General features: G+C 37.3%; 2 protein-coding genes and 1 long non-coding RNA gene across 5 annotated transcripts; all 3 read right to left on the bottom strand.

The window, feature by feature from the left end:
* Nucleotides 1-635: 635 nt before the first annotated feature.
* On the bottom strand, nucleotides 636-5,990 carry LOC103470391 (uncharacterized). 2 transcript variants are annotated; one of them, XM_008418810.3, is made up of 3 exons: nucleotides 5,619-5,990; nucleotides 4,433-4,612; nucleotides 636-2,950 (listed from the first exon to the last, which is right to left on the bottom strand). In XM_008418810.3, exons 1-3 carry the CDS (start codon nucleotides 5,749-5,751, stop codon nucleotides 1,812-1,814), a joined length of 1,452 nt encoding a protein of 483 aa, XP_008417032.2. In that variant the 5' UTR covers nucleotides 5,752-5,990; the 3' UTR covers nucleotides 636-1,811. The 2 variants fall into 2 exon arrangements, with proteins under 2 accessions (XP_008417032.2, XP_017162180.2); XM_017306691.2 differs by lacking the exon at nucleotides 5,619-5,990 and adding an exon at nucleotides 5,232-5,419.
* An 82-nt stretch (nucleotides 5,991-6,072) lies between these two features.
* On the bottom strand, nucleotides 6,073-9,147 carry LOC103470397 (uncharacterized). Of its 2 annotated transcripts, XM_008418815.3 has the most exons (3): nucleotides 8,885-9,147; nucleotides 7,024-8,025; nucleotides 6,073-6,596 (listed from the first exon to the last, which is right to left on the bottom strand). In XM_008418815.3, exons 1-2 carry the CDS (start codon nucleotides 9,054-9,056, stop codon nucleotides 7,046-7,048), a joined length of 1,152 nt encoding a protein of 383 aa, XP_008417037.2. In that variant the 5' UTR covers nucleotides 9,057-9,147; the 3' UTR covers nucleotides 6,073-6,596; nucleotides 7,024-7,045. The 2 variants fall into 2 exon arrangements, with proteins under 2 accessions (XP_008417037.2, XP_017162181.2); XM_017306692.2 differs by having other exon boundaries at nucleotides 6,073-8,025.
* Nucleotides 9,148-9,503: 356 nt separating this feature from the next.
* On the bottom strand, nucleotides 9,504-12,306 carry LOC103470398 (uncharacterized). Its single transcript, XR_014088914.1, has 2 exons — nucleotides 11,702-12,306; nucleotides 9,504-11,015 (listed from the first exon to the last, which is right to left on the bottom strand). It is a non-coding gene; the product is annotated as an uncharacterized LOC103470398 (long non-coding RNA).
* Nucleotides 12,307-12,393: the final 87 nt, after the last annotated feature.

The following is a 12,393-nucleotide window of genomic DNA, read 5'->3' as shown; positions in this document are numbered from 1 at the left end:
CTTTGATGGGGTTTTAATTTAATAATAATTAAATCACTTAATTATAATAATATAATTATTATATTAAATTATATAACAATTAATTATATAATAAAATTACTATTTAATAATTATCATTATTATAAACATTGTAATAATAATATAACAATTATTATTATAAATGTTACTATTTATTACTATAAATAGTAATATTTATAAGAATATACATATTTATATATTTTATATATATGTATTTATATATAATAAACACATATATTCATATATAATAAACACACTGTTTTTTTTTATCACAATACTACTATTAGTACTATTGTGATTAAAAATACAATTGCAATATTATATAAAGTTATATAACAAAGTTATATTATAACTTTGTCATAATTTAATAACAACATTTAATGCTATTGTTTCTTAATAGGAGAAAATCACTCAGGTTTAGTATAGACCATGCATGAGAGCCACAATATCAAAAACTCATAAAAAGATGGGATTAGAGCTCCAAATAAGCCTTTTGGCTGGGAGATTCTGATAAAATGCCAGTATGTTAACTTGTTAGTACATTTATCTTCATAAATGTTTATTAATTTGTTGTTGTATTGGGAAGAACTACAGGCTCTAACTAAGTGAACATATGGTCGTAGTTTAGGATTTTTATTTATTTATTTACTTTTTGTAAATTCACAGTCACAGTTTTACACACATTATGGTTTGGAGACAATCTGTTCCCTCTTGTTATCAGATTAATGAGACCATCCTTTTGATTTCAGTGTGACCGTCTGTGCAAGTGTTTATTTAGAGGTGGATTTGGCCTGAAAGCCGGAGAAATAATCTCTTTACTCAAAGACCGAATGCTACAATGAAATCATATGTTATCCATTATCCTGAGACATACTGTATATACTGTAAATAATATGTACAGGGTAAAGTCAGGAGACAGTGAATTTCTTTATGGAATTCACTGTCACTGATATTGCCCTGTCTCTTTAAAGACAGGGCAATGTATAACAGTTATAGAAAAACTATTTACAAATTCATGTTATATGTAACAATTTACTTCGTAAAGTACAGCAAGCAAAGGCAGAATCATTTACCCACGTACGGAGGTCTCAGTCCTCAGCTTGGCTGTCATAGGTTCAATTCCTGGCCTGTTGACCTTTGCTGTATGCCTTGCCCCTCTACCACAACAAATGTACTGTCAAAAGACAGCACAGCCAAAAAAATCCTTATAAAATAAGACAGTAGTAGCCTACTGAGGGCAGAAGAGAACAGGCAAGGGCAGTTACTGATTTCAAGGTATATCGCGGCATGAGTTTATCCATAAAATTTCTCCATCACATCTTTGACAGAGGCATAAGTGTTTTTTTTTGTTTGGTCAGAAATAAAGTACACCGGCAATGTTTGTATGAGATTCCACAGCCAACAAAGATGTGTGCAAAACATTTAACTTGCTATGTCTAGGGTTACAGTTGCATCTTTCAAAACAATGGTGCAACTGGACAGATAAAAAAAAATTAAAAACTTTCTGGCATGATTTGGAGTTTTACAAAATAACCAGAGGCAACATGGAAAGGGGCTCATCTTTGTTGGTTTGCGACCCAACTGCTTTTAAACAAGACATATGATTGTACAAATGGACTGAGCTAAATGTTCATATCTAGAAAGTTAACAGAACCGTGTGTTAGTTAACTTTTGCCATGATCCATTATGTTCAAATATGTCGACACGTCAGCAATGAAGGTCAAACATGAACATGCAGATGCTTTGAAGACATCAGTCCACAAATCTCATCACTGTTTGAGAATACTACAAGATTACACCTTTTTACCTTTGTGAGTTTTCATGTGATCCGTCAAGTCAACGCTCTGAGTGAAACAAGCACCACAGATTTCACATAAGTACAACTTTTTAACTGCATGAGTTCTCATATGCACAGTCAAATGACCTCCTTGGCGAAAGTTTTTTCCACAAGTCGGACACGAGAAAGGCCTCTCGTCTGTGTGAGTTCTGATGTGTCGAGATAAATTTCTCTTGTCACTAAAACGCTTTCCACAGGTTGAACATGGGAAAGGCTTCTCCCCTGTGTGGATTCTCGTGTGCTGAGATAATGTCCCACTATGCCTGAAACTTTTTCCACAAGTTAGACAGGAGAACGGCTTCTCCCCTGTGTGAGTCCTTATATGTTTCGTCAAGACCATTTGCAGGGTAAAGTTTTTCCCACAAATCACACAGGGGAAAGGCTTCTCCCCGGTGTGAGTTCTCATGTGTACAGTCAAATGATTCTGTTGCCGAAAACTTTTTCCACAGACTGTGCACAAGAAAAGCTTCTCACCTGTGTGAATTCTCATGTGTTCAGACAAATAACTTCGAGCTAAAACTTTATCACAAACATTACAGGAGCACAGATTCTCATTTGTGTCTTTATTCTTCTGTTTTTTTACTTTTTCGTTGTCCAAGTTGTCCCGTCCACCTCCAGTTTTTTGACACCTCTTATTTTGTTTCAGTTCTTTATCTCCATTTGACTCAGAGTTTTCACGATCAATTCTTTCGTCGTACTGGTTCTCTTGAAGCCGGTTGCTGCTTGGATCTGGTTCCCTATTATCTCTTTTGTAAGAAGGAGTTATAACAAAGGTATCCATCTCCTGTTTGATTTCAAGCTCTTCCTCCAGACTAATGCAGAGTTTGTCGTGTTCATCCTTTATCTGTCTAGATTCTGTCTCCTCATGTTCATCCTTTATCTGTACAGATTCTATCTCCCCATGTTCATCCTTTATCTGTAGAGATTCCGGATCTTCCCGATTCTCTTTCTGCCGGAGAGGCAGTTCCTTCTGTTTGTCTTTTATCTGTGGAAATCCTGCTTCTTCTTGGTCCAAACTTATGCATCTCCCCTTGTTGCAGAAACTCTGGTTAAGATGAACTCCCTTCTCCTCCCGTACTACCTGCTGTTCAACATCTAAACAAGAAAAAGGATAAAAATGCTTAATAATGCAAATATGGCAGCACTTTTTTTTTTACCTCACAGTTTTTTTTTATTAACAACCTCAACTGACCAAAGAGAGTCACAATAGTTACAGCATTGCAGATTGAATGGGTATAAGATCAAATAAAAACAAGAGCTACAAAATAATAGTCCTATAAACTGCATTCAATTAAAGATGATTTTAGAAAGAATTGAGCCATGGGTGTAAAGTGTGACCCTGAAGGGTGAGAGGATTTTTTTTGCAGCCCTCAGAATGACTTCAAGTGGCCCATGACGACTAAATAAAAAGATAACTTGAATTTAGGAGTGCACCAATTGTATTAATTTTGAGAGATCGGTCAATACTTTCATGAAGTCGATCTTATCTTTTAGGCAAAGCCTTAAAATCAGCACTGTCCATTTCTGCTTCCTCCATGAGAGCAGGCCGACTGACAAACCACGCCACAACATCATATCTACACATTTACAGTTGCCAATTCAGCGACTTTCTTGCTATATTTAGCAACATTTCAGACAAAAGATCGGCCAGAAAGCTACAATTGGCGCACCCCTACTTTAACTAAGAAATTTCACAGCAAACACAAATTAATATTTTAAGTGACACATAGTGGAAATTGACTTAATCAACAGTTCATAAATTCATAAATTAAGACTATATTGAGCTTTATAGTTGACAGGAGTCCATAGGGTTCAATTATGAAATTGCGCATAGTTTTGATGTCACATTTTGAACAATTTTGAGAAATCTTGTACTGCTTATGACAATAAGAACAGAACATAGGATAAACAGATATACATGAAATTGAGGTAAAGTGAAATTAATCTGTAATAACAGGGATTTTTCCTTCAAAACAATATTAATCTTACCATTTTAATATTTTAAAATGTCTCATCAAATATAAAAATTTATTTGACTGAGCCTTGGAGATTATGCATTTCTTATGCTAACAAGAATTGTTCTGCAAATAACTTTCTTTGAACAACAGTATAAACTTAGTGACTGTTTGAGGGGTGTAGATTTTGCAATAATTATAAGTAGAACTTTTAGAGTAATAACTATAACAGTTGAACTCGTAAATTAAATCAGAAAGCAAGACGGCTCAGTGTATTAGAAATTAATATATCATTAAATATTTTAGGTTATATTAACATGTTAATAGATGTCTCATCGGTATGTTTTAATTTCTAACGTGAACGCAGACCGTGTGCAAAAATACCTCAATATTTATCTTTCGCCCAGAAAAAATCAAAACAAAAAACACGTAGTGCGAAAGGACGAAATAACAACAAGCCACCGCCACCATAAAATGATCACCTCTATCTTGTCATTAACCTGAAATTCAGATTCCTTTCATCGTCGTTTATCATTTAGCTTCTGAAATAATCATTTTAACGTTAAGATCTCCCCTACTATACTTCTTTGCGCGTCTTGGATCAATAGAACAACACCAGTACCTCTTATTCTCTGCAGGGTTACTTGGGGATTCCAGCTGACATCAAGCAGTTTACGTTGGCGATCCAGCTCTTCCTCGTACTGGACGATGGTTTTATCAAACTCCGTGAATATTTCTTCAGCAGCAGCGGTCAGTCGCTCCTTGATGAAGTCTCTCAGAGACTGGGATAAAGACATTGTTGCTGGAGAGACATCAGTAGACATATTGCAAAGCTAACTCTGCTAAGGGGGTCGAAAATTCTTCTTTGTTGTGTGCTGGATATTAGGAAGAAGCGCATTTACTCATTATCGCCCCCTGCTGAAAAGAACTAGAAATGTTAAAGTTTAATTCCAACCGCTGATTATTCATCTAAATTTGAAATGTTTATTTTCGAGAACTAGTCTTCATTGTATGACTGATCATTGCGAATTAAGATTCTGACAGTCATTGAACAGATACACACTAACTCTGACATTTAGGTGCAAAATTTGCATCTGGCTGGAAGCATCATCAAACACTTAAAACTGTTCTAAACTGATGGTCTTATCCAGTATTTTTGTTGTTTTTATAGGTTCAATAATATGGTAGCTCCCTGTCTCTGTTAGACTAGCTGTTAGGAAGTCCAGGGAGAGGTCAGTAACATGTCCTGGATCAGGTCTGCCCTCCAGGACGTGCAGCGCCACCGCAGCAGGGAAAACTCCTCCTCCCCCACCCCGCAGAGCGCCAGTTTCCTACCTTACGCCTCATGCGGGAAGGTGTAAGTTTTTGTCTTTTTTAAAGACCAAGTCTCTTTTTTGTTGTTTTAAAAATAGATTTGTTACCTTTTGTCCACCGATTATTAGTTTTTAAATAAGTCAGAATACCCATGCTGCACGAACAAAAGCAGGTCCGTTCGTGAAGATAAACATGAAAATATGAGTAAGTGACGTAAGTGACCCGCCCCTCTTTATTTTCAGTTGGCCTGTCATGATTGGTTGATTTGTATGACTGACCAATGAAGATAGGGAAAAAAGAAAGAAAATTGGCCACTCTGAGGTTTAAAAAAAAAAAAAAAAAAAGGTTCCCATCCAGGGCGGGCATGGCTGACTCTGTGGTCGGGCAATGGCGCAACTACACATTATTCAGGTGGATGCGAAAACGTAGATCGGACGTAGATAATGAAACATATTTACCGTGTTTGATGTTTGTTGTAAATGACGTATACTCACACAGAACAAGGTAATTAGTCTCAGAAACTACTGCAGCTGTGATGCACCAAGGCAAAGGTAAACAAAGGTAAAACAACCTGAACAGGTGATCAACTCTAAACCACTCACACATTTTTACTCTCCTCTCTGTCATTTAAGCACACCCGTTGCCATGGCAACCTCCTGCGCTCCACAAGCCGACCAGAGATTACGTTAAAAACATAACATTCAGTCCGTTATAATATTAAGTTTGCAGGCTTGATTTTTACGATTATTAATAAGTGCTCTTATGAACACAGCGGTGGTTGATTAGTTCATTTTCAACTCCTGTTCTTCTAGTTATTTTGGTAATGGAACCGAAACGCACAGAATTGCGCAACATTACTTTCACCCTTGTGGATCACACCATCTGTTGTTCCCAATCACTTTCTTTCAATTTTGATGGCTGTGGCTTACGGAGAAGGAAAACAAAGAATTGTATAGCTCAGTAAATTTTTATTTTTACATGAGGATGTCTTAAACAGAAATACCAAGGTTGATTTTCATGCAGTCAATACTTGGTCGGGTCTCATCTTGCATGAATTACTGCATCAGTGCGCAGTAGAATAGAGGCAATCAGTCTGTGGCCCTGTGTAATCGGTGCAATCGAAGCCCAGACTGCTTTGATAGCTGCCTTCATGTCATCTTTCTCTTGATAACAGTCCCTAGATTTTCCATGAGGTTCAGGTCGGTGGAGTTTGCGGTGCCAATCCAGAGCAAGAACATTGTGGTCATTTAACCAGCTTTTGGTACCACTGGTCGTGTGACTGGTGACTCAAGCCTCAGTCCACTTCTTATGAAGCTTCCGTAAATTCTTGAATAGATTTTGTTTGACTAGCCTCTCAAAGATGTGATTATTCCTGTTCCTCCCTTTTTTTCTTTTTTTTAACTTCCACTCAACTTTCCATGAATCCGCTTGAATAAAACATCCTATTGACAAGCAGCTTCTTTAGCAGAGACCTTTTGAGATAAATCAGTTAATTAGCTGATTATTGTGTGACACAATGTTTACAACATGTAACTTTTTCACAATATTCTACTTTACTGAGAGGCTGTAATCTGGGTTTTCATGACCTAAAAGCTATAATCATCAAAATTACAACAAATTAAGGCTTAAAATATTTCACTGTAGGTGTAACGAATCTTTTTAAGTTTCACATTCTGAAATGCTTTTCACATTATTATAATTTTTTTTAGATGTACCTGCATTTAATGTCCTGCTTGATAATGAGTATAGTTTTACATTCATTACACTTCACAGACAGACCTTTCCTTTTAAAAGAACTGTTTAGTGATGAAAAGCTGAGCCCAACTTTTCTCCTAGCTGTCTTGATATTCCCCTTTAGTTTAAGAGCATTATGAAATTTACAATATTACACCTGCTCACCTTGGCGTGTTTACTGAAACAGCTAACATGCATGGGTTCTCATGTGCCGAGATAAATTTCCTCGTTCGCTGAAACTTCTTCCACAGATCACACACAACAGCGGCTTCTCTCCTGTGTGACTTCTCATGTGCCGGGTCAGCGAAATCTGCAGGGTGAAGCTTTTTCCACAAGTCAAACAGGAGAAAGGCCTCTCGCCGGTGTGAGTTCTCATGTGAACGGTCAAATGAGTTCTTTGGCCAAAGCTTTTTCCACAGGTCACACACGAGAAAGGCTTTTCACCAGTGTGAGTTCTCATGTGACGCGTCAACGCAATTCTCATGGTAAAGCTTTTTCCACAAGTCAGACAGGAGAAAGGCCTCTCGCCTGTGTGAGTTCTCGTGTGAACCGTCAAATGATACCTCTGACCAAATTTTTTTCCACAGGTCACGCAGGAAAACGGCTTCTCACCGGTGTGTGTTCTCACATGCTTAGTCAAATTGCTCCGAGTAAAAAGTTTGCCACAAACTTTACAAGAACACAGATTGTCATTCAGGTGTGCTTTCTTCTGTCTTTTAACTTTTGGGTTGTCTAGATCGACACTGTGACCTCTGATTTTCTGACACCATTTTTTCTGCTTCAGTTCTTCCTCTCTAGCTCTGCTCGATCCTGATTCTTCATGGTGGCTTCTTTCCTGGTCAGAAGAGATCTGGACGGTGTCTTGCTCCCAGTTTGGTTCTGGGCACAACAAAGAGACATCTGGTTCTCGGTTCTCTCCTTCTTCATCAATAGGACTCACTAAAATGATATCAAACTCCTGCTTCAGTTCAAGCTGCTCTTTCTCCAGACTGATGCAACATTCATCCTCCTCTTCTTTTATCTGTGCTCGTTCTGGTTCCTCTTTTATCTGGGGAGATTCTGGTTCATCCTGTTCCTGTTGGCCCAAACTGGAGTTCTTGTCCTGGCTGCAGAGCTGCTGGTCAGTAATAACCTCCTCCTCCTTCCAGACAAAATGCTGTGAGAGGTCTAACATAGCAAACAGGTAGAAATGCTGATTAACATGATTATGACAACAACAAAAAAACAGGTGGTTTTCAAGTTTTTATATAACTAGATATTTTGGAAAGTAGTGGTCATACGATTCCAATAGTACCAATCATCAGCAGGTCGTTTTGAGTTACTATAATTTGTTCACACCAGTCGACTGATCCAGAAAGTGATCCAAACAAAACAAAAAAAAGAGTTCACTTTCTTTTGTTTTTGAAAAGAAAGTGAAGAAAAGAGACACTTCTTCATCAACTATCAGTCAATATATCAATATAACTCAAAAATATATTGTGTGTGAGTTCTGATGGGCTTTGTGAATTATTTGTCACAACATTGATGCATGAATCTGTTTTAACTTAAATATTAGTCACAGCATTAATCTACGAATCTGATAACTGAAATCAAGGTAATGGTCAATTAAATAATATTTCCTCAATCTTAGCTGCATTACGGAAATGTAAACTGTCAGAAGAGACAACAGAAACAAAGTACTGATTCATTCATTCATTCATTTCAGCAGCGGTCAAACGAAAGGCTTCTCAGCTGTTCTCACTACAGGGGATAGACTCATAATGACGGGGAAAAAATCCCAAAGCTTTTACTCAAACTTGCGTTATTCTTTTAAACTCATTCACACACTTCTGAAAATATGACTCCTTTGTTTTCTGAAAATAAAAGGGTCATATCTTTAGGTTTTTATCAGAAACATTCATGATGTTATTAAAATTCACTACACTGATTCAATCAGGCTGTTTCAATTATTTTACCCATAAAGTCCCTCAAACCAGACTTTTCTGCATCTCTGTGATCAGTATTTCTTTGCTTTGACGGTTCATACCTATTCTCTGCAGATCTATTTGGGGTTTCCAACAGATTTCCAGCAGTCTCCGCTGACGATCCAGCTGGGCCTCGTACTCGACGATGGTTTTATCAAACTCTGTGAATATTTCTTCAGCAGCAGCGGTCAGTCGCTCCCTGATAAAGTCTCTCAGAGACTGAGATGAAGACATTGTTGGTGTGGAAACACAAATATTCCGCTCATCAGACACAGTAGAAGAAAGCTAACTCTGCTAACAGACACAGAAAGTCTGTTATCTAGAAAGAAACCTGCTGACTCATTATCGCCACCTGCTGGAGGGATGCATTTAAGATAAGGTTACGTGATTTTATTTATACAACACATTTTCACCAACAAGGCAATTCAAAATGCTTTACATGAACGAAATACAAACAAAATAACAAAACAAAGGAAAGAGCAAAAGGAAAAAAGAAAAAAACCACATATTAGTGTGTTCCCCATGTTTAAAAATAAGTGGGTTCGTTTGTTTTGTGTGTGTGCTTTTGGCGGTTGACAGGATGCCCCCATCGCTTCCCTGTTCTCCGACTGTGACAGCTGCAGACAGACTACATGAAGGTAAAACAGATCACTGTAACAATATTTAAAATAAAGACAAGTGTGACCTCAAACCACTTTTATTAGCAATGAATACTTGGATTACATTTCAAGTTTCTCACAGCTGGTCTCAAGGTCCTGTGCATCAAAGGTCTACAATCAATCATCATCATCATCATCATCATCAGATGATTTATTACTAACAAGCAGATCACTGCCATCTTCAGAAACTGTAACCATAAAGGGAGAAGCAGTGGATTGTTCTATGTATTACAATTGAAATGCTTATTGTACTATTACAATAAGTACAATGTAAAATATGCAAATGTTAGACGTCACAATATCCACCCTTAAACGGAGACAAATCCGAGGCATGGAAGTATGTTGTCGAACAAAAATGTAATGTTTCAGACACTCTGTGAGGGATTTACCCCCTCCCTAACAGGTGTTGTTTTTGTACTTCTGTATTCTAATTTATCTGGTAAATGTATTTTTTGTTTGGAGGAAGTAATATTTAATATTTTCCATAATGTACAATATCCACAGTTCTTGATGAGAACGACCTCTCATTTGTGTCTTTTTATGTGACGAGTTAATTGAGTTTTTTGAATGAACCTTTTTCCACACGTCGTACACAAGTGAGGCTTGTGGCCTGAGTGAATTTTGTTGTGCCGAGATAAATTTCCACTATTGTTGAAGCGTCTTCCACAGATCTTACATGACAAAGCCTTCTCACCTGTGTGAGTTTGAATGTGACTGGTCAATTGAGATTTTTGAATAAATGCTTTTCCACACACCATACACAAATGAGGCCTCTGGCCTGAGTGAATTTTAGTGTGCCGAGTTAAATTTGTGCCACTTTTAAAGAGTTTTCCACAGACCTTACATGAGAACGGTCTCTGATCCGTATGCGTTTGCGTGTGACATATTAACTGATTTTTCTGAATAAACCGTTTTCCACATGTCATACATAAATGAGGTTTGTGGCCTGAGTGAATTTTTTTGTGCCGATATAAATTTGTATTATGTCTAAAGCATTTTCCACATGTCACACACAAGAAAGGCCTATCACTGGTGTGTGTTGTTGTGTGAAAAACTTTACCATCCCACAAATTCTCCTTCATCCGCCTTTTCTTCTGTTTCTCTACTTTTGGTTTGTCTACATTGTCACAATTCCTTCTGAATCTCTGATGCCCTTTAATTTGTCTCAGTTTAGCATCTGTACTTGATCCGGAGTCTTCATTGTCGCTTCTTTCCTGGTTTTGGTTCTCATTGTCGGAAGAGAACTGGACGACGAGCTGGTCAAAGTTTGGTACAGTTTGACTGAGGTTTCTCTCATCATAGTCAGGATTTTCTATGAAGCTATCAGCCTCTTGTTTCAGTTCAAACGGTTCAATCTGTATCTGTGAAAGTTCTAGTTCATCTTGTTCCTTTTTTACAAGGAGTGGGTCCAGATCACAGTGGTTCTGATGCGTCTGCTGGGGTCCTGGATCTTCCTGGTTCTCTCCTAGAGGTTTTGTTTCCCATTGGTCCAAATTGAAATGACTCTCCTGCTCATTGAACAGCTGTGAAATGTCTGGAGAGGCAACAAAAAAAGTGATAAATGTGATTATAAGAAAGAACACTTCACATTTCTAATTTATGCATTTAAAACGTTTTGGACGTTATTTAATTTTCTTTAGTGTTACAGTTTTATATTTGGTCCTTTATATAAGATGAATCTGCTAAAGTTTATAACAACTGACAATTATAAACATTGCTCTTCTGAAAAGCATTTTTATAAATGTACATACTTCTGACTGTCGAAGTCTCAACGTGTTTGGAAACAGGTTTTAGACTGCTCTGCCCATAATACCAGAAGAAATACTTGAAGAAAAAATGACATTTGTCAGACGCGTTGTGAGTTTGGATTCGATTCATGGATTATTCACCTATTTTGATCAGGGATGGATTTTAACGTGTTGGAGCAGCTACACAATAAAAACGTTTGCCCTGGTTTGAAAAATACAATATTTAGACGCCTGAAACCAGAACTGGACGTTCAAACCTTGTGATTTGTGATAGTCTTATAAAGGTCGATTTCAGTGCTTATTTTAGCACCTGGAACAAACGAAAACCAGTTTAAAAAAAATAAAATAAAATATATATATATATATATATATATATATATATATATATATTTTTTTTTTTTACAAGTTTAAATAAGACAACCTGTATGTCTGTGATCAGTAAAGCAACATCAGTTCCTCTGGTGGTTCATACCTATTCTCTGCAGCGCTATTCTGGGTTTCCAGCAGATTTCCAGCAGTCTCCGCTGACGAGCCAGCTCTTCCTCGTACTGGACGATGGTTTTATCAAACTCTGTGAATATTTCTTCAGCAGCAGCGGTCAGTCGCTCCCTGATAAGCTCTCTCAAAGACGTAGATGAAGACATTGTTGCTCCAGAAACAGAAATATTCAACCCGGAAGACACGATAGAGGAAAGCTAACTCTGCTAACAGCGACAGAAAGTCTTCTTCTTGGACTTCGTGGCGGCTGGGAAGCAACGTTTTGGTTCATTACCGCCACCTATTGGGATGAAGTGTGGGTCAGGATGGTAAATATGTACAAAAGACATTTATAGCCGTCTTATATAAGGAATATCTTCTCCTTCTCAAGATTTCAGAGCAGGTGTGTATCCAGGAAGTTTCTAAAGAGAGATAAATGGGGGTCAGCAATGACCTGGGAGTGATACGAAAATAAAAACAAAGATGGGAAGCAGGACTTAAATAAATGTTATGAGTGACTCATAACACGAAGGTCAAAGATTGAGATTAATATAAAGCACATATTCTGAAGCTATTTTTTTATTTTCTCTTCTGATTATAAAAAATATAATCAATATAAGATTTTCTCATGGAGGGTGTTTGTGATTACATTTTTCTGAGCAGTGAGTCTCTGAACCTCATGGTAGA

The sequence above is a fragment of the Poecilia reticulata genome, chromosome 9 (assembly GCF_904066995.2).
Source record: "Poecilia reticulata chromosome 9, P_reticulata-male-v2, whole genome shotgun sequence".
Lineage (NCBI taxonomy): Eukaryota > Metazoa > Chordata > Actinopteri > Cyprinodontiformes > Poeciliidae > Poecilia > Poecilia reticulata.
This window is presented reverse-complemented; position numbering and strand designations above follow the sequence as displayed.

Coding starts and splice junctions, on each gene's coding strand:
- LOC103470391 (XM_008418810.3), bottom strand. CDS start 5,751: ATGACAGAGAGGAGAGTAAAAATGTGTGAGTGGTTTAGAGTTGATCAC. Junction 4,613..5,618: donor GACTAATTACCTTGTTCTGT/GTGAGTATACGT, acceptor ATGTCTCTCCAG/CAACAATGTCTTTATCCCAG. Junction 2,951..4,432: donor AACCCTGCAGAGAATAAGAG/GTACTGGTGTTG, acceptor TTTCTTGTTTAG/ATGTTGAACAGCAGGTAGTA.
- LOC103470397 (XM_017306692.2), bottom strand. CDS start 9,056: ATGTCTTCATCTCAGTCTCTGAGAGACTTTATCAGGGAGCGACTGACC. Junction 8,026..8,884: donor AATAGATCTGCAGAGAATAG/GTATGAACCGTC, acceptor TTGCTATGTTAG/ACCTCTCACAGCATTTTGTC.